Raw genomic sequence first — 26,051 nt, 5'->3', positions numbered from 1 at the left:
AACATATTGCAAATTGGATTATTTGAAACTTTAGTTGATTGTTCAACCAATATTTATCGAATTAAACTTCCGGTTAAGAACTTCATCAATTGAGATGGCTGGGACACGTGTTACGTATGCCCAACCACCAACTGCCCCGATGTGCGATGTTTTATGGTGTAGCAGTAAGTTGGAAGCTAGAGGCAGCCACACCAAAACATGGCACAAATTCATCAAGTCACTGACAAGTGGACTGAGCCATGTCGGTAGATGCAGACTATTTGGTTGGGATCCGCGAGACGATAGCAACCGATGCTTAGAGACGTTGAATGACATGGTTCAAATTCGTTTTCAATTGCGCAGATGCATCCACTCCTTGTGTTCTGCCAAATTCTAATCTTCTGAATTCTTCATGTCCTTTTCTTCTTTTCTCTTTCCAAATTTATTTCACTGGATTATACTCCTCGAATAACATCTGCAAACCCTAATGTTTCTGATTACTGATGATACTTTTACTACTTCTACCACTATGAGATTTGAATCGACAACTGCATGTCTGTGCTAATGTGGTATGGCAACTCTAACTGATGTACGTACGTACGAAGTTCTACGTTGTTGCTCACTGACTGACTGATTTCATCTAAGACCTACATCTGAAAACATACTAAAGTTTGATAGAAATACATCAAATGAAGAAGCCTTTACATTTAAGATATTTTTAATTAATGTTGGTCTTAGAATTAATTTTAATTGATTGATTTTGTTTTTACTGAAAATTCATTTCGCTTGTTCCCCCCCCCCATTTGAATAGATAAATTGTTTAATAGTTGTATTCATGAGTCATTTGAAACTAGACCACCATGGGAAACCTGAAAGCAGTGGACGACCGTTTCGTCTTAGTATGGTATTCCTCATCAGTGCACATCCACAATACCGCCCTATGGGATTCGAACCTAGAACCTATCAGTCTCTCGCGTGAACACTTAACCTCTAGATCACTTGTTGTTTATTTAACTTACATCAAACAAATAACACTCATAGTCTAATTCATGGGTTTATACTAAGGTTGTACATTTTAATTACTATAGTAGATTCATATTATGTATTGTAACAACTAATGAATGAATCAAAATCTTATATATTTCAATGTATTAATGACTTCATTAAAACTTTTCTTCTTTAGACGTTGGTGGATTAAAAAAATACCAAAAACCAATTTATTCTTATTGATCAATGTAGCACAATCAGGATCACAAACAATTTTATGCAAGTGCAATTGTCAAAAGAGATTTCGTTATGGTGCACGTATAGCAAATATCCTTTATCATGAATGTATAAAATTAGCCGAGGTTTTTTTTTGTTTTTCATTCTAAGAAAAGTTACCTAAGGAATTTCTTGTAATGTAAACTTTAAAAAGTGTAAGCTTTTGCTATCAAGTGATATCATTTGGCAAACACTGCCCGGATACTCAAATCGAAGTAGATGGTTTTCTTAGGAGGCCACACTCTGAACTTTTGACCTGAAGGTCTAATCCATAAGTCAATGGAGCGACGTCAAGAGATGCAGTCCCATGGTAGTCGATCATCAATAATTGGTTCATACACTATTTGATCCCTTAGGATCCTGGATTCCATATGCACCATTGGTTTGGAATCAGGGTTTTCCAACTCCCCTAGATAGATACTCTGTGTCCAGCAACTTGGTTAAAGTGCTGGATATTCGCTTTTCGTCCTCTCAATTTTGTAAACACCCCACCGCTGCTAGAAAGCAGTGAGTAGGACTTCGCTGACAATGGCTGTATACGCGTGGCCATGTGAGAGCATTTCGAGAGGGAAAGCGGACTCTCCCCACTCTCGATCATAGCAGGGCATTTGGGGCTTATCAATATGTGTAACTCTTCAACTTGTCGGTTAATAGTTAAGTTTATTTTTACGAAAACAGACGGTAGAAATGCTCCAAAACTATATCACAACAACTTCAAACTATGAAATGTAATAAATCTACCAAGTGTTATACCCTAAATACTATCGACCAAGTTCCAATGTCACTACTAGTCTAGGTGACTCGACATTGCTGCACTATGTTGAATTTTTAATAGTTTTTTTTTCGATTGCACAATAACAATACCTCATAGGTTTGTTCAGAATCAACACGTTTCCATTTTTGAAATCTAACTGTCAGTTATTTCGCTAACGTCAAGCAAAGACTATAGTCTTAAAGATTACTCAAAATTCCATGTTCACACATGTATACGTATAACAAAGAAAAGAAAACGTAATTTTAAGCAAAGATAGATAGTGGTTAGCTGTGGAATCCATAACTATTTGGGACTCGTCAGCTGGATGTACTCACATCTGAGTTAATGTTCACTATGGGACTTGAACCCAGTACCATTCGATTTAAACGCCATCGCGTTATCCACATACCTAATAAGTCTTGGCAGCCAATTGCTTGTCCAATAGGGTGGAGTTTTAAATTTACTTGAAGTTGTTTACTTGTATCTTCCCATTTCTGTACTCTACTTATAAACGATAAGTATCATGGCATTAAACATTAAAAGGATAATCACATACCTTAATTTATTATTGATACCATCATTGATACAGTGACTTCCTTGAGCAGAATATCTTAGTTAACTATATAGAGAAAACGAATTATTTCATTGATATAATGTATATTTCTCCTTAATATGATTGTTAACTAATTTACCAGATCAATCAAAACCAAGACCAGTAGCATATCGAAAACATCCATTAATGCCAAATAAATGTCGTATGGTCGATGATTCAGTAAGTTCATAGTTTCATTTTAATGTACTTGTAAACTTGATTTGATCAGATCATTTGAAAGTTGATTGTGAGTCCCATAATAGAACGAAACGGTCATCCAATGCTTCCTGGTTTTCCATGGTAGTCTAGCTTCAATTGACTAATGATCTCAACTATTAAAATTATTATAATATCCACAAAATCTACCTCTGATACTAATCATAATATTATTACTCAATACTGTGAGAGAACGTTCATTTTTTCAGTGTCAGCGTCAAGAAAAATTCAACAGATTTGAAGAAACAAGACAGATTTTACTATCGAGAAAGTATAGAACAGAAATGTTATGTTGAGTAATCAACAGTTTAACGATTAACATTTCCCCTTAGTCTACATCATTACTTACTTATTTACGCCTGTTACTCCTCGTGGAGGAGCATAGACCACACATCAGCACTCTACATCCAACCCTGTCCTGAGCTCCACTTGTAACACTTCTAGAGTTACTACCGGTCCCAATCCCGGATAAACGAAGAGAGTTGAGTATGGGGTCGGCAAACTCATCTCATAGAAGACATCTTGTTAAAAGAACGCCAGCCTTAGCCGATATATTGAATATATACTGAGAACATTGAGCGTTTTATCAATCAATCAGGTAACAGCGCTTAATTATAAAATAATGTGCAATGAAAAAGAAGAAAACATTACAATGGGATAATGATTTTGATATGTTAAGCTACACAAACACCATCGATAATCCATTGAATCACACAATCTATATTAGGAACAGATATCTTTTGTAACTTAACTTAAACGCTAACTCATATTCATTATTTGTTTGCATACTATATATTTTTCGTAAGTCCATAATTATGGACGATCTCTAGGTGATACGATAGTGACCTTGGGATAATTCCACTACTTGCTAGGTTTAAAAGACAGCCATAAATCAGTATTGAGGAATCAGGATTTTAGAGTTAAAAGTTGGGGTTAGGAATTATAGTTAGGGGTTTTTTATCATGAACTCACATCAGCTATAATGCCAAAACACTATTTAGCCAAATGGATGAGTTAATTTTGCGCCAAAATCCATAATTTATAGTCCCGCGATGTTTTTATTAATTTCAAGCACTTAACGGACCAACTCCGCCTGTAGCTCTTCGAGAATTACTGCTCGTCCCAAGTCCGGGTAAAGTAGAAGGGTTAAGCATGAGGTCAGCAAACCCATCCCGTAGAAAACTACCTTACTAAAAAACACTAACCAGACCAAACAAATTAAAACACTTAAACTCTTTCCCCGGAGTTGAACGAACAACTATGACGCCCCATGATGAGAGCCGAGATTCTTCGGTAGTCATGAGGCCGATGCCTCTTCTAACAACCAGAGCAACAATTAATATAGGTAGATGGAATGTTCGGACAGTGTGGGAGACCAGGAGAATTAGTCAAATAGCTGAGGAAATGAGAAGAAACAACATAGCGGTTTGCAGAATAAGTGAAACCCATTGGATTCAAGCTGGACAGAAAAGGCTAGATACGGGACGCATGCTTCTGAGCTCTGTTAACGAAGAGAAAAATGCTACCAACACTCAAGGAGCTGTTCTGGTGCTGTCCAAAGAGGCACATACAGCACATATAGGATGGGAATCCCACGGATCCCGAATCATCAAAGCATCCATCGAAACAAAGAAGGAGGTGTTATAGCCCAAAGCCGCCAATCAGAAGCAGCGAATTATCGACCGGACCAAGGACGCGTAAAACACGTGCGAGCAGCCTAGAGTCCTGATTGGTCCTGCTTTCCGTCTAGCCCAGCCAGTTAAGTCCATAATACCAGTCTCAGCCTCTGCAATAGGAATCCTTATATTTCAAATATACTGAGTTTATATACTAATCAGACAGACCACATCGTACCATCAAGATAGAAAATAACATTTGTACAAAATTTGGCCAAATGTGGCTGTGAATGTGGGAGGCAGTGACTAATAACAGACAGGGCATAATTCAAGAATGGTAAAACGTAAAATAATGGTTCATAGGTCAGAATAAAGTTTATAATAAGAGGAATATGAATATGCATAGTTTAGTTACTTAATAATTATACAATAGAAATATACGTTTAGTATTGGTCCATAAAAGGATCCCAAAGTTACCATTCATTACGTTTATCGGGACCTAACAGGAGGAAATCACGATGTATGTTATTCATTATTATGCAACCATTAATGATAGCAAAGACGGCAACAAAAATCAGTTCTATGAAAGGCTGCAATCAAGCATAGCGAAGTGCTCAGGAAACGATCTGACCATTAAAGAAGATTTGAGAGGAAGGATAAGTGCGACTGACAAACTGGAAAGAAGGATACCTCATCAAGATACCAAAGAAAGGAGATTTTAGCAAATGTGAAGACTGCAGAGGAGTCACAGTACTATCGATACTAGGAAACGTTTTCAACAGAGTGTTACTGGACCGGATGAAAGATTCAGTAGATGTCCAGCTTCAGGAATAACAGACCGGAGTGAGGAAGTTACCACATAATGGCAGTGGATCTTGATAGATCTTAAGTTGAGTGGGAGTGGAATGTTAAGTTTGTCGTACATTGTTCCTACTTGTTCCTTTTATACTCTTTTGTATGTTGTCTTATACTACTAATTTACATTCAGTAAGCAGGTGTATTCCGAACAACTTTCACACTTATGTTGTTACTCGAGTTGTACTGTGACATTCTGAAATGTTCACATATATCTTTAACGTTCATTGTACTTATCATTGTATTTATCATTATAATCACTGTACTTTAATTACTGTAACGGTTATCCACAGTTGTGCATTTGTTTAAACGCAACAGTTTCCATATTGTTTGCTCTTGGTTCGAGTTTCGGTTGTTCATAAACTGTTATCAAATTTAGACACAGATATCGGTTGTCTTTGCACTATCGAAGCCTTTGTTATTTTCATTCTTGAAGAACGCGTCTAAAAGCCTAGACACCTCACAAGTTGAGGTTTGTAACTAAATTTTGTGTATTATTTAATAAAGAACCGCTTTTGTAGACAAATCGTTGTTTTGGAACTTCGATTTTTCGCGTATCTCAATCGGGGTTACTTGAACGTTTCGATAGAATTAACATGGGAAATTGTGAAATTTGGATACTAACTTCTTTTTCTGGTTAACTTTAAGTGGTTAGAAATACCATAAAAGCTAGCTATAAATGCTGGATTTAAGCATATAGTTCATATCAATTATATATGTAGGGTCTAACTTGCGTAAAGATGAATTTCTGTGGTACGTCCTTGTACAGTCTTTGCAATGCTATAGGTAACTATCTACAACCTGTAATAGTACAGTCAATTAGGAAAAAAGGGACAATAATTAAAGTCAACCGGTTATCAGTAAAAATATCGAAAAATGAATCGATGGAAGGGTTAGTCATATTTGTAAAAAGAGTACAACATGTATGACATGAAAACAATCATAGTTCCCGTTTATTATTCACACCCAATCCTGTAGTGATGATCAATTTTTCACGCGTTCCCTCTTTTTGTTCTCATCAAACCTGTTGCCCAATAATTTTAAAAATGGTGTGGTCGGTTATCATTGTTTAAAGACAGATATGGAAAGTTAATCATTTCTGCAGTAATTACCGTTTCAGTAACAATGAATTCTAATAGTCATGCCATCATTAGTTTAGATTCAAGCTATGGCCAAAGATAGACTGTTTTTCAGTATTTTTGTGTATTCGGAAGAAAAATATTCACCTGTACATAATGAGCATATATTTGGACAACACATAAACCAACCATTACTTTACTCAAGATTTATGGCCATACTCCCGAAACTGACATAAGCCCATTTTTGTGGTTGATAGATAACAACAAAAAAACTAGTGGTTTGAGATCGAACTAACTCTCAAGTGGCGGGTGTTCAGCTTAAATATTGTAGTGAACAAGAACACGAGTGGGGACAACCGAATGTATTCGAACACAGAATATCTCACTAAAATCTGAGAACCATATAGTAAATACTTAATTTGCAAAAGATAAATCCATCGTCTCAAACTTGACTGGTCCTTCTGCAAATATCAGTCCATTGTCTCAGATTTCATTGTTCATGCATGTTCATACCAATTGCTCTCCGTTCCTGTTCTTACCCTCTCGATCTTCCACTGAAATACATTCTATGTCTGACCATTGTTATACACTACTTATGTGGATATAAGTAGCTCACGTCACAATATCACTTGTTAATGATCGGGATAAACGACAAATATTGCCCAACTACCATATTCAAACTAATAGAGAGTAGACTTGATATATAAAAATCACTTAAGCATAGTCCTATTCTTTTTATCTCTATCCAAACAAATACAGGCAGCACTCCAACTAGATTTGTAGAAAATTTCCATGCTAAGATAACTATCCTCATCACCCAGTCTATCAATATCGTTGATTAGTATAAATTACTTAGAACGAGTGCATTTTACTGATCACATCTAAAATCCTTTTTATAGACTGGTTTTATCTTGAATGTTAAAATCCCCAATGTGGTTGCTAGTGATTGACAAAACATTGTAGTGTATACAAAAAGTCCAGCTAAATTTTATCAATCTGAGTTACTTATACCGTAAAAGATATACTCATCTACCTATAAAATGTGCAACAGTCTGATACATTAATTTATGGATGTGCAAAACAAATCCCAGGTGTAGTGTATGTACAAGCCGCAAGTCTACAAAATATGGTCCACATATAATAGGATCGCCAAGTAGGCAAAGCTGGCGTTAAACGTAGAGAAGTGTAGGTTATCCATTTTTTTCAAGTAAAGGGGGCTCGGACGATTTACTGATCTATATAGCCATCTTTTTGTGCATGTACATCTCGAAAAAGAATGATCAAACTGACATAGCTGCTGTTTTCAAAATTCCTGTTTGAGACTTTATGATTTCAGTTAGATAACAAGGATACATTAAATTTCAAGTCCTTCAATTGTTTTACTAACCTATTGCTTCTGCTTCTCAACTGATTCTATCACAACTTGGATTCCTATCTTTTACTACTGTTGATTTCTACCCTTTCCATCATACATTGTTAGTACTGTAATATAACTAAGAACCCCGATCGTTGTTACCACCTTGACATGGTGGTCAGGCATGCCTGTCGTGGTTATAATGGCTGGAACAATCGTTGATCAAGGTCCTACCATGTCAGGCAGGTCGGTTAAAGAGCTGTAAGACTAAAAGCAGCAAACCCAAGGTCCGAAGGAGAAGTCGTACTGCTGACTGCACAGAGGTGTGATGGGGGTAAGGTGTTCCCCTCAGACAACCAGTATCACAGTGATGCTGCCTTCCCACAAGGAGGGGTGGGGTTGGGAATGGTCGACCGTAACAATGCACATCTCACCTTATCCCACGGATCTCCGTCTTCTCAAATAAGGTCTCAACAAGTACGGAGCTAACACGGAGATTATTCACAAAAAGTTCGTGTGTGACCGAGCTCAAGTAGTTGTCCCTTTGGCATGCGGTTACATTTTCAGGTCACTAAGACCATCTCTAATCCAATTTTCTTTTCAGATACCTCCAGAACCCCCAAATGCCCTGATACGGCCGAGAGTAAGAAAAGTCCGCTCTCCCTCTCGAAATGCTCTCACATGGCTACGCGTATATACCCTCTGCCAGGGAAGTCCTACTCACTACCTTCTCGTGGCGGGGGTGTTGTTTGCGAAATTGAGATGACGAAAAGCGAATGTCTGGGGCTTTGACCGGGTTGGTGGACATGGAGAGTCCACCTAGGGGAGTTGGAAAACCCTGATTCCAAACCAATGGTGCACATGGGCTGGCTCCAGTATCCTGAAGGAACAAATGGCGTATGAACCAATCGCTGGTCACCGGCTATCATGGAACTGCATCTCCTTACGTTGCTCTACTACCTTGTGGATCAGACCTTCAGGTTGAATGCTCCTGGTGTGGCCCCCTAAGAAAACCACCTGCTTCGGTTTGGGCACCCGGGCAGTATCACAGCTCTCACACATATCAAATGAGTTTTGTGTGGCGCATATGTATTTGGTACCTCCTTGTACCAATATCTGTGTCACAATAAATAAAAAAGAACCTTCCCACGATGTAGGTAACCGGGAAGTGATAACCGCCCTCATACTTCTATCAGCATTCAAGACCACTGTATTCATAATCAACTTTCCTCTTCAATTCCTATTATTCCTGACTGATAATAAAAAAATATTAATATAGTAAACTGCTTCTATCTCACTTTATGCATATAATAAAATGGAAAACTCTAGAAATAAATTCTATTCCAATTTCACACCTTAATAATCTATCTATTGAATGATACAATATTTAAGAAGTAATAAACGTGAATATTTTGTCTTAAAATATATATTTTTTTTTACAGATGGAGAATTCGACCATTTGTACAGATAGTGTGAGCAACCTTCAATATTATTCACCATTGATAACATTCCTATTATTACTTATAGTTACTATGCAATTATGTATGTAGATGAGTTAGAGAATCAGAGGAACAATAATAATAATAATAATAATAATAATTTAAAGTTTGATCATTTTAATCATTACTCTCTTATTTGTTATGTACACAATGAAATGATTATTATTATTGTTATTATTATTAGAATAACAAAACAGAACAACAACAAAAAAGAGACACCCCTTCTAAAATTTGATGTTTCTTATATCATTGAAAGTGTATACTTACACATATAAGAATATTATTTATGGATATAAATTATTTACAAAGATTGAATTTGGCGGAGAGAAATGAGGTAAGTGAAGAAGAAAGAAGAAGGAAGAAGAGGAAAAGATTAATTACAATTATTGCGAATACTATTACTACTATTACCATTACTACTACTAATACTATGACTATGTGACTAATAACAATAACCGTAATCAGTAATAGTGATAGAGATTATGTTGAATATGAGAAATGAAGAAACAATGAAAGAATTAAGAGAATAAAGAATTTAGTACTGGCAAATGTATTATTTCCATACATATATATATGTAACAATCAGCAGAATAGTATTTCCTTATAAGGAAGTAATATTAATAATAATAAAAATAATAAGATGAACTAATAATCTTCATCAATTTGGGATGGTATATTAAGAAAAAATCAAATTCAAGACACACTAAGACCAGACCAGTAAATAATAATAATAACAATAACAGATAGATAGTTCTGGTTAGGTGGGAAATTAAAAGATACATATTGAGGTTATAATAGTATTGTGCAAAATGGTGTTTTGAATATACCACTGTGCAAAACATGAACAATACGTACGTAAATATGCGTAGATAAACACAAATATATATATATATATATATATACCTTTTTTTATTTAAAAAAAAAGTAAAAGACGAGCTATTTATATGTACAAGATCGTTCTGAATGAACCGTTTTTTTGGCGCCATTAGTAAAGAAGATGACATATATAGATGTATAATGAATATGTATACAAGGCAAAATTATCAATTTGATATCTAAGCAAAAAAAGGGGGGACTAAACCATAGCCACAAAACAAATCTGATAAGCAATATAGATACAGGAGAATTTTGAGACCTGACAACTCAACATACTGCAACGTAATGATGGAGTAAAATAAGTGGGGGTAAACAGAGGTTAAAAGTCCTAGGTTTCTGTAATGCTACACACATTTATCTGTTACAGAATAGGTCTTTTATTTAAAAAAAATACGCAAGAGGAAAAATACATGCGCAAAACAGCTCCTAGCTGAGGTTGCTCACTAATCAAGCAATAATTCCATATTAAGTAATGAACATATCGAAGGATATAATACAATTAAAAGTTAACCATTTACTCCGGCGACTGTTTCTTGTGGCCAATTGATTTCTAGGTCATCTGAATCATTGATTGTATAGAATTCATCGGGACCAGGTATATAGCCAGGAACAGAATGAGGCGCTACATTGGAACTGGATACTGATGATCCCATATTAGAAACACCTATGTCACTCACACCGGTAGATCCGGATGGACTTAAACAATTATCCTGACTGACTGTTCCTGGGATAACATTTAAGCTTGTATGCCGAAAATTTACATTCCCGGCTGGCAACGTTCGACTAGAACTGTAGGGTCCAGGGATACCATTTGCTGACTCACCGTTACTTTGATTTATCATCCTATGATTAAGGTGGCGGATATTTGTTCTGGTACGTAAAGAGCCTGTACTTATACGATGTTCATTTAGTGTAGGGTTAGAAGTATTAGTCAAGGAAATACGTGAATTATGACCATTGGTTTCATTGCCGTAACTAATCATATAGTAGCCGTAAACAGGATGTCCGCCCACTTCGGAAACCATTTGATTGACATCAGCTTCATCATCATCTACTCCTGGTGGTAGTTCAGTATCATCATCTACAGCATGTAAATCAACGGGTCGAATATTATCGCTACGATTCGATCCAGTATAACAAGAATAAATTCCAGATAAACTAGGTGAAGACGATAAACGAGTTCCGGTTGAAGGATGAGCTGATGGTAAATCTATACCAAGCTCTTCAGCAAATGCATTTATTGTCCCATGATTATTGCTTCTACGTACTGCTGAAGCCACAGAGTCCATAAATGCAGCGGTATCAGCAACGTCACAAATCATTGTATTACCTTGAGTGTCCACGCTATTCAATCGACTACTAGTATTGATCAAAACAGGATGAGGATTTGAATGTCGCTGTGGTGTAATTCTATGGACTGGTCCAGGAGAACATCCAAATGTTGGATGTCCACGTGACTTAAGTAAGCCATCAGTAGTAATGTAAGCTTGATCAATAGAGAACTGATCGAAAGGTTGATTTGTAGTTCTGTAGGATGGAGATGCAGTATTGTTCCAATTCTGAACACGATGATGGCGACAATACATGTGATCTGGATATGGTAAAGAGTATCTAAATACGGAAAAACACATTGATATCATATGATTTTGTATATAAGATAGTAGTAAAGAAAGGTCATTCGATTAAACGTTTGTATAGAAGAGGTTTAGATATAGAACACACAATGTACTAAAAGAAACACGAGAATGATAGACAGAATAATACATCACATTTGAGATTGATCTTTTATATCTGAAGCAAGGCATCAAATGAGATTTCGTTAATTAGAATAAAACGAAGTTGCTAACAAATAAATTATATAGGAGGTACTTGTTATACTGTTAAGAGACTACTGAAAGAACAGTGAGCGAACAAGATAATGAAGTAATGAGTCTACAGTGACCAATATATTAGGTGAATATCTGTACCTATATGTCGCGCCAGTACAACCTAGTGTTTAATGTTAGTATAAGTGAGAGATCGATGGAAGCAACTTCAAAGTCAAAAATGAAACAAGTTGATGACTATAACTTTCGGTTTCGAAACAAGAAACTTTACAAACTACTAGCTTAGGTGGCTGGAAGCGATCAATAGGAAACCCTAAAACTCGTAATGCTGACATACTAATGTTAATTGCACATCGAGTAGTAATCAATGTTATGTTTATGTAATTCTTAATGTTAATTGAATTCTGTTAGGTAAGTTTCAATGTGGACACTAGTATAAGTGATTCAATATCATGTACAATATGTTTTGGTATTAGGTGTTTGGAAGCAATCAGGAAGAATATCTGGATCCACTTTCTGTGCTAGTTACTACCAGTTGGTTTGGTGTACCTATATTCTTGAGAGAACTGACGTCTCTATGAGATTTAAACTCGTTTCTCAACCCATAAACAGCATAGTAGTAACGCCTCAGGGGGACGCCGAAGTGTGATGAGAATAACGAGTTCCCATGGATAACCAGCAGTTCCAGAGACGCGTAAAATGATATGGAATCATAATGAAAAACATTCTGACTAACTCATTCATTCACATCACATACACCTTAATAAAAGCTAGGAAAAAATAAAGAGCTCTTTTTATAAAAGGCTACAATGAATGTTGAGGGTACTAAAAGTCAGCTTCCAAACGCACACCCGAACAATATCCTGCCTAGTTATCGAGATGAAAATGTAAAACCAAAATTTCTCTCATCTAACGTTAAATAATAACTATCTACATAGCCTTAGATCTTTGTGTGCCTTTTACAATCTGCGGGTAAACATGAAGTTTCTTAAATAAGATGAGTGCTAGTTCACGGGACAGTTAAGACGATTAGAAACGGAACTATGAATCATCTGTGTTTAGTTTCTAACTGGTGAGTTGTGGAGTTAACACTTGACCAAAAAGACTAAGGATAGTGTAGTCAGATAGCTTCGGCAGCTGAGAAAAGAGATACTGCACACGGCTTATATGGAGTTTCTAAAAAAAACATATTTCTGAAGTGATTATGGCAACTTCAAACATGGATAATTATAGTCTAGTAGTGGTTGGAATATAAAGATGAAATAACTTCAGAGTGGTTACATACTTTTGATCAATGGAGTCAATGGTCATGACATGAACAAAGGACCGCAGGTTGTGTTAGCAGGATATAGATTGGATTTAAGCATGTTCCGTGCAAGATTACATAGTGGCACGTTGATTGGCTATTGCTTATCCAATCAATGCTAGTGGACAATTGCGGAAGACTCTAGAATCTTCTCATATAAAATATATAAATAACGTTATTCTTATTGTAATTCCTATTTACATTCGCCTTGGCTATTTGGAATAATTTAGTTCCTGTTTAATATTGTTCTAATTTGGAGACTTATCGAGTGAATTGGCGTCCAAGAATACTAAGCAATAGGAATATCTGAGAAATTATAACAGGTTCTATAGCTCGAATCCGATGAGAATACAAACAACAATAAATATTTCACAGATATACACTTACGGAATAGGATTAGCTTCACGGGGTGAAATAGCAGTTATTGAAGGACGGAGATTAGGAACAGCTGAACGAACAGAGCAGCGGGAACTGGAGGTTGTAAACATGAAATATAAAGTGAACAGAACAATCAAATGCGTGCATTTCGGTTGTTATAAAGTTTGGCCTTTTACCACTAAATAGCCAACATTTTGAGTTCAAACGGAAATGATAAGGTCAATTCAATGCACAATAAAACTTAGATTTGTATAACTTCAGATTATAAAAATCTGTAAAAATGAAGTGTTGTAAAACGGACTGATAACTTGATGAAATTATGAGTTATCGAAGTAATTGGATACTATATTTTAAAACCCGGATCCAGTCCTTTATTGCCTTAAATCATTAAACATCAACGAACTTTATTAGTGATAAATATTATAACTGCACGATTGACCAGAGTGTGACAGTGGTTTGAAATTCCACCACTAAGTTTGGGATTTATAATAACGATAATGGAAATAATAAAACTAAGTGGCCGATTGCATATTTATGTAGGAGCATTACCTACTATGTCGAATTCAATAATAGCAACCATTGGCTTACAGAATGGGGAAGGCAAATTCAAAAACTGCTTAATACTAAAGTCATCAATGATGCTCATACACAGGCTACGAACGGTGGGAATAAAAGTTTAGAAGGACGAGGACTACAAAAATTGAACTAGTAAGAATGGACAACAAATCCTATTATTACCGTGTCTATGAAATCAACGTTTAATACTGAATTTTTTAACGGCGAATATCTATGAAAATTCCTAGGTAATAGAATTATCACCCGAAAGAAATTAATGTGGAGATATTCATAATGTCGCAGCGGTCCAGATACACGTGTTCTCTTCTTCAAATTAAGAATATTCTACATTTTACACCCATTTTTTCTGCCAGTTTTACGCCACTGTTGGTCTTATTATCACTGTATCCAGAAGTTGCAACAGACGGTCACCATTATCTGTTCGCTGAGCCGGAATACTAAAATACCCACCCAAATGTCTTTCTGCTTGTTTTAAGCTACCTACTTGGGCATTAAAGTCACCTGCGACTAGTACTATGACTGAACGTTTAGCTTTCTGAAGAAGTTCAGAAAGATTCCTGTAAGATTAATCTTTCACTTCATTCGGGCTACAATCAGTGGGAGCGTAGGCAGGAACTACGAAAAGGCAACGACGTGTGTCCCTATCCTTCCGAGTTCTTACGGGACCGTTTAGTCGAACAGTACATAAGAGACTGTTAACAGGGATCCATTCTAAAAGTGCTTATTCTGTCCTCGTACTTAGTGCTATGTTTAAACGGAGAGTGTATCTCTTCGGCTCCCCGTGGTCAGTGTATGACATGATGTAGTCCTATGAAAAATAGCTATGAAAGACTAGGATTTGTTGGTTCTTCACAGTTCCCTGGTTGGGGTCCTAAAGATAATGCAATACAGTGACTTGAGATGTTAAAAGACTGCTCAAAGCAGAAGCCAGTGGTTGTCCTGCTGTAATTATCGACTACTTCCTTCATATAAGTGAGAGGAACGACCGATGTTTATCTTTAAATAAATAAATCCTTCTGTTGTGCCGATATGGACATACACAACTCGAAATGACATAGGTTCCACATTGCCTGTCTGATTAAAATTGACTTACACAATAATATTACTTGCGAGTAGTAGATTATGTTTAAAAAGTTTTCGCTAAGAACTGTTATCAGTTGAAGAATCTGTTATGATTTGTGCTGGAATTTGACGGTTGGGTAATAACAATAAGACTAATACGATGAGGATGTACAGAACCCGACTACCTTATATATAATGACAATAATACACTGACGATACACAATCGCGGCAAACTGGTATTTGCAAGAGAGCCTTTATGTGTTGAGAAAGTCAAACGAAATAAATACATACTCTACCCATCAGATAGGGCTTATAAAACCTTTGAATCTATACAGTTCAATCAATCAAATGATCAAAAATAAAGGGCCTTTATGGTTTCATAACGACGATGATAGTCGATAAGCAAAATTCAACGTTTAAAAAGGAATGCAAAGAACAAAAATATGATTACTGGGGTGGCTTACAACATAGGACCTGAAAACGAGAGAATCGAGTAGATTTTTCGTTCGGGTCCGGAAATTCAGAGTAGTGAGTATCCACGACAGTACAAGAAATTGAACCTAGTGTATCAAGATCTAACGTCTGTGCAAAAGACAATTTCGAATTGAGTGGACTTCTACAAACCACCTAACTAAATAGTAAGTGTGCTGCTTAATACATTTCCAGAAGTTATGACGAAAATCTGTAACCAAAAGCCTCAATCAACAGGTGAGGTATTTAGCCATCATCGATTGTTCCACTTCATGCAATGACCGAATTTCAAGCAGAACCATGTGTTTCGACGGAAAAAAACTAAGAATAGCGTTGTGTCCGTGTTGATACCTTAAGGTCTTGAGTTTTATTCTGGGTCGAGTCGTGGGTGAGAAATCCTGAGTCTGAGATCAGGACAAAAAGGTTGTGTACCGACTCTCTATTTTTAGTGCTTCTTCAGCTGACGTCAGTATTCCAAAGAAACATTTCTTTAAATTTAAAAAATCTCCGTAATCGACCTGATTTATGGTATTGTTGGGAAGTTGAAAAACAGTGGACGTACCTGGTATGTTTCAGCTTGCAGGATTCTGAACAGTATTTCTCACCAGGAATAGCCGCCAGCATGCAAGCAGGACCTGCACAATGTGCCATTTCTGGCAGCACAATGTCATCATCCGAATCGTTGTCCACAAAATCCATAGGTTCATCAGTGTTAATGGGATAAATATTTGGTATGGGTCCTTTACTGCGAGAATGTGGTTGGAGACCTGACAAAAAGAGTGAAAGCACTTTGTTCATATGAAATTTAGCAAAATAAAATAAATTTAATGTTAAGTTTCGCAACAACCGACTTCCGTTTGAACTTTTTCGACAAGTTTAATGCAGCCAATGAGGCAGGTGCATTTTAAAAGATGTATGATATTGTTTTATTTATACGACTAATTGAAGAGACTTAGAAAAAGTAACTGGCAATTGAAATTTATTCTGCAACCAAATAAAATTTTACAAGTGAGACAAGACAGCCATCAATTCGAAAAAGACACAAGTCTATGTACAATCTAGGTGGTTATATCTCAAAGTACGGAAGTAAAACGAATCCAAAATTTACCAAAAACGATTGAGGTTATGGTTTGCTGATAGTAAAACACTCCAGATGTCTTTTATTGTCAGACAGTAACACAAGAACCATTTGAATGGTATGTGATCCATACTAATGGGGTCATAACTTGAGCTGTATACAGAACTCCTGCAATGATTCAACTTATACGCTTAGTGAAAATAACTCTATAAAATGTAATTGTGAATTCTAGATGAAATAGAAAATCCAGAAATATGACTAACCGAATTGGTATGCCGATTAATTGTTTGCAGAAAACGAGGAGATACACAGCTGCTATTAGATCGTAGATAACTTAATGAAGCTGACCTATCATTTTAAGAAAAATCTTTAGGCGAGACTCTATTTTAGGGACGACCTTTGAACGAATCTTAAGTGACCTTGACAATTATTAGCCAATCAGAAGACACGTAGTATAAAGTGAGAATATATTATAAGTAATGAATTACAGTGGATATTCTTCTTTTACATGATTTAAAAACTTGTTAAGGTTTGATAAAGGTTCAGAGGTTCTGAATTCATAATGCATATGGTATAGAAACTCGTCCATAGGGTTAGGTTAGCGTTAGGGTGCTAACATACGATCGGTTTACAACGAATTTTAGAGAAGAGGTGTTTATTGAGAGGCTACAACCCTAACCCTCACCCTATGGACGAGTTTCTATACCATATGCATTATGAATTCAGAACTTCTGAACCTTTATCAAACCTTAACAAGTTTTTAAATCATTTAAAAGAAGAATATCCACTGTAATTGATTACTTTCTTATAATATATTTTTGCTTTATACTGTCTCCTGATTGGCTAATAATTGAAATTGCTCAAACGCTTCTGATTGGCTAGTCCCTAAATTAAAGTCTCGCCGTCCCATTTGTTGTAACCTCTCACTAATCACCTTTCTAAAATCCGCTGTGAACCGATCGTATGTAAGCATCTAGTGTTGAACTTGGCTCCGTGACCTTGAAATCGCTCAAACGCTCCTGATTGGCTCGTCCCTAAATTAGATTCTTGTCCCCTACAGGAGATTAATTTCAGAACGAATAGCTCAACAGCAACGTCTCGGAAAATGAACCTAGGCAATGCGTGTTTTTACCTATCAGTAGGCATCAGTTCTCTCAAAACTACAACTATGTTTGGGGTTTCTTACCGACCATCTCCAAACACATAACATTTCAGCATAATGGATGCGATGTCGAGTTCGTTAGAACAGTGACAATATTTTAACTCCATTGATACAATTCGATAAGCACTAAAGGACTATACAAACACGGGACTGGTCAGTACTCAATGATCAATCAATTGTCACGTAGTTTTTGAAGTTGGACGAATGAATGTGTACTGCTAGAGTTGGACGCAAGCTAATATACATATTTCAAATAATAGTGATACTGTGGTCGGGACATGAATTGGACATCCCGATGAGCAATGCACGCTGACACTCAATTAAGGCGGAGAAAGTTCGGGGTCGGACAAACCCAGACATAGCATCAATCTATGAAATTATTTACTGTCGCGCTGGAACGAGTCAATACGTCCAAACTTCCGAGTTGGAGTCTGCGTAATATCTTTAATCTATGGTTGGACATCGTGTAACACGACTTCACACATTGAATTCGCATTTATTCTGAAGTTTTCATAAAATCTTGGACTTAGTTTCATTTTATACTTTCCAGACTTTGGCTGCTTTCGTTCTTTGGGAACTACTTATCGTGATTAGCCTCCCATTAGATTAATTGTTATTTGCCCCTCAGTTTACTGTCATGTTGATTTCCCCTTTCGCTGATCTGCGGTGAGAACTGGAACAAATACACATTCCTTCTAGCTCCTACAGTGACCATGACTGATATTTACTCCATTTTGAGGTGATTAGTGATAACAGCTGGTTATCAAATCGAAGTAGGTGGTGAGTAGTTTAGAAATGAAACTAAATACATGAACATTGATTGTCTAAGCCACGAGGTTATTGCTTCACAATGAATTGATGAAACGAATAAGATAGGTTTCGTCAAGAGATATTACCGAAAGTGTTGTTTATTTATTTATTGTAACACATAGATATTGGTACAAGGAGGCACCAAATACATATGCGCCACACAAATCTCATTTGATATGTGTGAGAGCTGTGATACTGCCCGGGTGCCCAAACCGAAGTAGGTGGTTTTCTTAGGGGCCACTCCACGAGCCTTCGACCTGAAGGTCTGATCCACAAGGCAGTGTAGCATCGTAAGAAGATGCAGTTCCATGGTAGCTGGTGACCAGCGATTGGTTCATACGCCATTTGTTCCTTCAGGATACTGGAGCCAGCCCATGTGCACCATTGGTTTGGAATCAGGGTTTTCCAACTCCCCTAGGTGGACTCTCCATGTCCACCAACCCGGTCAAAGCCCCAGACATTCGCTTTTCGTCATCTCAATTTCGCAAACAACACCCCCGCCACGAGAAGGTAGTGAGTAGGACTTCCCTGGCAGAGGGTATATACGCGTAGCCATGTGAGAGCATTTCGAGAGGGAGAGCGGACTTTTCTTACTCTCGGCCGTATCAGGGCATTTGGGGGCTAGAGAAAAATGTAACTCACTTTGTGAATAAGAAGCAAATATTACATGAAAACGAAAAGTGGAACAAGAAGTAGACAGAAGATAAGGCAGCAACTCATAACGTGAGATTATTGATCAGCGGTGCTTATGGGCATCGCTCAGGTTCCTGAAGTCATTTAAGTTGAACTGGACGAATAAACCGATGAAGTGAACATGCGTTTACAGGAAAAAACCCACTGAAATTATTTTCCAAAAAATGAGTTCGTAAAGCATAAGGCTTCAAAACTGCTAGGACTGATTAGGCTCGATACACATCGTTACTTCAATTGACGAAGTGGTGAAACTTCATCAGTTGAGATGGCTGGGACACGTGTTACGTATGCCCAACCACCAACTGCCCCGATGTGCGATGTTTTATGGTGTAGCAGTAGGTTGGAAGAAAGCTAGAGGCGGCCACACCAACACATGGCACAAATTCATCAAGTCACTGACAAGTGGACTGAGCCATGTCGGTAGATGCAGACTATTTGGTTGGGATCCGCGAGACGATAGCAACCGGTGGTTAGAGACCTTGAATGACATGGTTCAAATTCGTTTTCAATTGCGCAGGTGCATCCACTCTTTGTGTTCTGTCAAATTCTAATCTTCTGAATTCTTCATGTCCTTTTCTTCTTTTCTCTTTCCAAATTCATTCCACTGGATTATACTTCTTGAATAACATCTTCAAACCGTGATGTTTATGATTACTGATTATACTTTTACTACTTCCACCACTATGGGATTCCAATTGACAACTGCATGTCTGTGCTAATGTGGTATGGCAACTTGAACTGATGTACGTACGTACGAGAGTGGGGAGAGTCCGCTCTCCCTCTCGAAATGCTCTCACATGGCTACGCGTATATACCCTCTGCCAGGGAAGTCTTACTCACTATCTTCTCGTGGCGAGGGTGTTGTTTACGAAAATGAGAGGACGAAAAGCGAATGTCCGGCGCTTTAACCGGATCCCAAACCAATGGTGCACATGGGCTGGCTCCAGTATCCTGAAGGAACAAATGGCGTATGAACCAATCGCTGGTCACCAGCTACCATGGAACTGCATCTTCTTACGATGCTACACTGCCTTGTGGATCAGACCTTCAGGTCGAAGGCTCGTGGAGTGGCCCCTAAGAAAACCACCTACTTCGGTTTGGGCACCCGGGCAGTATCACAGCTCTCACACATATCAAATGAGATTTGTGTGGCGCATATGTATTTGGTGCCTCCTTGTACCAATATCTATGTGTTAAAATAATAATAAAAAACAAACACTGCTTCATCACCTAACGAACGCATTTATACATTAAACGAGTGATTTAAGTAACTTGGGAATGTAATTTCACCGTATATCTATAGGTGTTCTAAAGCTTAACACATTGATATGAAAGCAATCAGTTTCACTAAATCGCCTTCTGAGAGCTAAGTTGTGGACTTCAACTCCTGGTTCGGGCACAGGTTTAACATTCCTACGTGCCTCAAGAAGTTGACGATATAAATACGCTCAAACGAGTAAGCTCTAACACTGACAGATATATATTGGCGATTTTTAGTTTTCTTATTAATAGTCCAATGAGAGTAATTATATTACTGACTGAAGGTCAAACGCCCTAGCCAATACATGACTGCCCTACTGTCCATTTAGGCGGAAGTAAACAGAGAAACTGAGAGTACTATTCAGATCACATAAGTAATCGAGACACCCAATAGACCCACATATTTAAGATTAAGAACTCAACTGTGGACTGTTAATCAATAGTAGAAAAAAAAGGCGTATGTTTGCCTGTGGAATAGGTTAGCATAGTTGTGAATACATGAAACCAAACAACAGTGTTTAGCTCAGTCATAAGAACTACCGTCAGAGTCGCAATGTTCACGTGATTCAAAACGACACCCCTGAAACGTTAATGCACGAACGCTATCAAGAAAGTTACGAGACACTGACATAATGGTTTCTCTGAGATAAGATTCTTTACTCTGAACGCATGAGGTGGTATTTCTTGACTTAAAAGTTACATTTGACTCTGCAGACCGAGAGGTTCTGTATCAGTGTCTGTCATTGAAAGGCATACCTCAGAAGTACATAAACCTTGTAAAGGCTCTTTACTCGAACACTAATAATCGAGTGAGAGCTTATGGCGAACTGTCATCTGATTTCGCAATCTCAAATGGTGTCCGTCAAGGCTGTCCATTATCTCAATTTTTGTTCAGTTTCATCATAGACCTACTACAGGAAATAACGTTCTCGTCGACTGGATTCTCAGGCATTGATCTCTCTCCAGGAGGTTCACGTATCGACTTAGAATACGCAAATGACATAGTCCTGTTTGATGAAGACGCTGATAAAATGCAGAGTATTTTGGTAACACTAAGCAACAATGCCAGAATGTTTGGGATGCGTTTCTCCCCCTCCAAATGCAAGTTGTTGCTTCAGGACTGGCTTGCGTCAACACCTGAACTAAGGATAGGGAGTGAAGTAGTCAAACACGTCGACAACTTCACTTATCTTGGAATTATGATCAGCCCTAATGGGTTATTGCCCGAAGAAATATCAGCGTGGATTTGAAAAGCTCGTTTGGCTTGTGTCAACTTACGTCACCTATGGCGAGGGCGAGATACCCGTCTATCAATTAAGGGACGAGTGTACTGTGCGGCAGTTTGTTCTGTTTTATTTTACGGCTGCGAAACGTGGTCATTAAGAGTAGAAGATACTCGTAATTTACTAGTATTTGATCACAAATGCCCTAGAAATATTGCTCGCATCTGTTGGGACCACCGGGTAAGTAATAGTGAGGTGAGGTGTAGGGTATTAGGGAATGATGGTAAATCAGTCGATAAGGCTGCGAATCTTCATCAACTGAGATGGTTGGGCTACGTGTTGTATATGCCTGAACACTGATTACAAGGACACGCAATGCTGACTAGTGTTGGGGATGGTTGGAAGGAAGTTAGGGGCAACCAGTCATGTTGGTAGATGCAGACTACTTGTTTGGGGTACGCGTGACTATCGTAACCAATGGTTGTAGACTGTGAATGACATGGCTCAGAATCGATCACAATGGCGTAGATGTATAAACTTTATGTATTCCCTTAGGACGTGAGATTGAAATGAATTTATACCTTTCTTTCTACGAACTAATTCCTTCTTCCTGCATTATATCTTTACATGTAACCTTTTCTTTTTATAGATTACTACAACTGAACTAACTACTTCTATGAATTCGGTATTCATCTTCTTGTGCTAATGAGTGAGGTGTGGCAACTTGGACCGATGCATATATGTGCTTGGTCCTACGTTGTAGCTGGTTTACTGAATGCATGAGGTCAAACGAAATATGACACTGATCATTGTTTTTTATTTTTATACTTGAGAGAACAGGTGATCTAAATGTAGCGTCTTTAGTTGTTTCAGACTGATTATGTGGAATCGACTGACTACCACTGTTGCAAGAGTTTTGAGCTGCAACACAACAATTACTGAAAGTGATAAGGTTATTGTGAACAGATGCATTAGCAGACCTAAAATCTCAATTATTCCTAGGTTGGTCAAGTAATTTTTCTAACCGATCTTTCAACAATGGGATACAACATTCTGATTCTCTTTTGTTCTTGATTTGTTATCCAAGCGAATATCTCAGTCTTAGAATACCAGGACCACTGGGACTGTTTGTCACAAAATGTGCATTATTCACAATCTGCTCTTTTAAAGACAGCGTTTAAAACTGTGTCCGTGAGTTAGCTTCTATCGCTCAAAATGTTTGCATGCTATATCATCAAGACAAACATCATACCCATAGAGAATCTCATCTGAACGGAAATCAAGACGGTTTAAGTTGTCTTTTAAACAGACAAGTTCTCCCAAATACTTATTTACAACAATATCGCGAGTGACCAGAGAAACGACTGATCTTTGAGAAATATAATTGGAAAAGGTTTATACGTTTATTACTGGATAGATCGTCATTGACTTATTTAATTACGTTTAATATTACTGGATAGTATTAAACCATAGTCGATAGCATTTACGTCATTACTATAAGCAGAACCTCATACTAAAAGAAAACTACTGAATTTTGCGTTAGAATATCTACACTGAAAAAATAAATACTGTACTTTACGAACCCAAGTTTATCAAAAATAAGGCATAGGATTTATTAAAATGAGAAATTTCAGAACTTACCATCGTGACTGAATCGTCCAAAAAGCCGATGAGTAATTCCGTCAATTTCATTAGTGGCTGGAATACGGTGGTCACCTCTACGCATTTTGCTGCCCAATGGAGCTGAACTTGCGGAGTGATGAGACAAAAACGACTGTGTAATATTATCAGAATATGGTCGTGGGGAAAAATCTAACGGCACTTCGAATTGTTCGTCATCAAAATCCGCATACGACTGCATATGAGGTGGCGGTGTTTCCACAGGTGCAGACTGTATCGGTGGCTGTTTACGGCGACGAGGACCAACACCTTGAGAAGAATTAGAAGGATTCCTGCTACGAGAAGCATTCATGCCAGCACATTGTCTTAACCTACATTTTTGACGCATTTTGTTGGGGCCGCCGAATTTTCTTCTATCTCTACAATATTCACATTTTCCGCAGTCTTCTTGTATGCTGCAGCCCGTGCAATTACCGCATGGGCGTAAACGAGGGGATCCAGACCGCTTTTTAGGGACAAATGTGCTAGATAACTTTTGGTCTTCTCCAAGTCCAGACTGTTCTTCTCGTCCCCAGTATACGCGATTATACACAGCTGAAGTACTTGAATCTGAGGCATTAGGTGATCTAGGAGACGTGTCAGGACCAGGAGAATTGAATTTGCGTATATTTCGAGGCGGTAAATGTAATGTGTTGTCGATTGTATTAGAGCGAGTACCAGTTTCTACAAGAAATAAACGTATATATAACACACTACCTGAGTTACTGACCGGGGCATCTGAAGGTCTCCGTTTTCCCTTGAACTGTTTACCTGATGAGAATTGGTCTGTGTAGGTACTGATATCGTTATTAGGACTTAAACTCGGACGATTTTGCCTTGGTCTCTGACTTCTGGTGTTTTTATATTCGATCTCTAAAGATGGATTCCTACCTACTCGAACAATAGACGAAATTCTCGGACACTTACATCGACATTGAGGACAGTAAAAAGTCTTTATCTGCTCTGCTTGCTTAGGAGTGACATTAATGCAATCTCCGTGATACCATTCCTCGCATTGGTCACATGCTCTATAGACTTATTACCATTCCTATAAATAACTTACATCATGAATCGTTCAGCGTCAGAAGAACGACAGACACAATAAACTTCATCCACATTTTTATCAAACTCCTCATTCACAGTGTTTTTTTTGCCATTGTTCTTACGCCGCTTTTGCATATTTGGTGGTTACTTTGGGGAATCGGTAAGGTCAGCAAACAACTTTGAAGTTTACCACTTATTAAGTATCATACTGCAACACAGTCTATGCAAGAAGTAATCAATAAAACACCATTAAGTGGACAAACTACCTCAATTCTTCCTATTAGCGAAAAGTTTTGATTAAGGCGCCCGTAATGGTCGTCGGCAAATTGAACTAACTACTGCAATTACTATAGGTTAAAAATATGGTGATATCACAAAGATGATAATCTTTAAATAGAACGAACCAGATAGATGCTTTTAGTATGCGACCAATTCAAGCATTTAAAGAATGCACTGAAGTTGGTGGGTAGGTGGTATATAGTTTGTGTATTGCTAACAAATTGGCCCAGTTTACTGGAAATTTCGTTGCCTAAAGACCATGGAAATAGGATTACGAAGTATCTGAAATAATTGCCGAGTCGTTTGGATGTATTCCAGATTTCACCTCGATCTCCCTTAGGAGACTATAGATGGCAGATTTCTTCGATTAAACTTCAGTGACATGGATTGATCAAGCAAACTATATTAATCATCAGGGTCAGTACTTCTCTGAATAACCAATCTCTCCTTGAACATAGAAATGTGATGATTAGTTATTTGCATAAAATGCATGAAGTCTACATGCCTTCATTAGGAAGTCATGTTACACGATGTCCAACCATAGATTAAAGATATTACGCAGACTCCAACTCGGAAGTTTGGACGTATTGACTCGTTCCAGCGCGACAGTAAATAATTTCATAGATTGATGCTATGTCTGGGTTTGTCCGACCCCGAACTTTCTCCGCCTTAATTGAGTGTCAGCGTGCATTGCTCATCGGGATGTCCAATTCATGTCCCGACCACAGTATCACTATTATTTGAAATATGTATATTAGCTTGCGTCCAACTCTAGCAGTACACATTCATTCGTACAACTTCAAAAACAAATCTGATTAAATGTTTGGAGATCACTCATATTCTCCAGCTTTAAATGTCATGTTTCACAGACAGTTAACCCCGTGGGGGAGCGAAGGCCTCCCACCAGCATTCGCCGTCGAACTCTGTCCTGGGCAGTCCGTTCCAGTTGTTGTTCATCATTTCGGTGCCTGCTTCCAACTCTCGATGCAGTGTGTTCTTCGGCCTTTCCTCTTTTCCTCTTCCCTTCAGAATTCCAAGTTGGCGCTTGCCTCGTGATGCAGATTGGTGATTTCCGCAATGTATGTCATACCCACTTCCAATGTCCTTTCCTAATTTCCTCTTCAGATGGAAGCTGGTTTGT

General features: G+C 37.7%; 2 protein-coding genes across 4 annotated transcripts in view; one reads left to right on the top strand and one right to left on the bottom strand.

Moving 5' to 3' along the window:
• CACNA2D4_2 (Voltage-dependent calcium channel subunit alpha-2/delta-4) overlaps positions 1 to 1,352 on the top strand; it is a gene marked incomplete at both ends in the record, with an annotated part of 66,849 nt that extends 65,497 nt beyond the window's left edge. The window contains one exon of the mRNA XM_051219242.1: positions 1,163 to 1,352. Within this exon, the coding sequence (XP_051068458.1) occupies positions 1,163 to 1,352 (190 nt within the window). The remainder of the gene's footprint in view (positions 1 to 1,162) is intronic.
• Positions 1,353 to 9,042: 7,690 nt separating this feature from the next.
• CXXC1_1 (CXXC-type zinc finger protein 1) lies at positions 9,043 to 24,959 on the bottom strand. 3 transcript variants are annotated; one of them, XM_051215257.1, is made up of 8 exons: positions 24,898 to 24,958; positions 24,651 to 24,851; positions 24,515 to 24,615; positions 24,305 to 24,478; positions 23,570 to 24,271; positions 16,265 to 16,469; positions 13,603 to 13,686; positions 9,043 to 11,694 (listed from the first exon to the last, which is right to left on the bottom strand). In XM_051215257.1, the coding sequence occupies exons 2-8, from the start codon at positions 24,764 to 24,766 to the stop codon at positions 10,590 to 10,592; spliced, it is 2,487 nt and encodes an 828-aa protein (XP_051068456.1). In that variant the 5' UTR covers positions 24,767 to 24,851; positions 24,898 to 24,958; the 3' UTR covers positions 9,043 to 10,589. The 3 variants fall into 3 exon arrangements, with proteins under 3 accessions (XP_051068456.1, XP_051068455.1, XP_051068457.1); XM_051215259.1 differs by having other exon boundaries at positions 23,570 to 24,478; positions 24,898 to 24,959; XM_051215258.1 differs by lacking the exons at positions 23,570 to 24,271; positions 24,305 to 24,478; positions 24,515 to 24,615; positions 24,651 to 24,851; positions 24,898 to 24,958 and having other exon boundaries at positions 13,195 to 17,432.
• Positions 24,960 to 26,051: the final 1,092 nt, after the last annotated feature.

Source organism: Schistosoma haematobium, chromosome 2 (genome assembly GCF_000699445.3).
Source record: "Schistosoma haematobium chromosome 2, whole genome shotgun sequence".
Taxonomy (NCBI): domain Eukaryota; kingdom Metazoa; phylum Platyhelminthes; class Trematoda; order Strigeidida; family Schistosomatidae; genus Schistosoma; species Schistosoma haematobium.
The sequence above is the reverse complement of the archived record's forward strand: the minus strand, read 5'-3'. Positions and strand labels throughout refer to the sequence as shown.

Excerpts from the sequence above, each read along its gene's own strand:
- CXXC1_1 (XM_051215259.1), bottom strand. The coding sequence starts at position 24,766 with ATGCAAAAGCGGCGTAAGAACAATGGCAAAAAAAACACTGTGAATGAG. Across the intron at positions 24,479-24,514 it reads TTACTGTCCTCAATGTCGAT|GTAGGAATCCATCTTTAGAG; the intron begins GTAAGTGTCCGA and ends TTGTTCGAGTAG. Across the intron at positions 13,687-16,264 it reads TGCAAGCTGAAACATACCAG|TTCCCGCTGCTCTGTTCGTT; the intron begins GTACGTCCACTG and ends TACAACCTCCAG.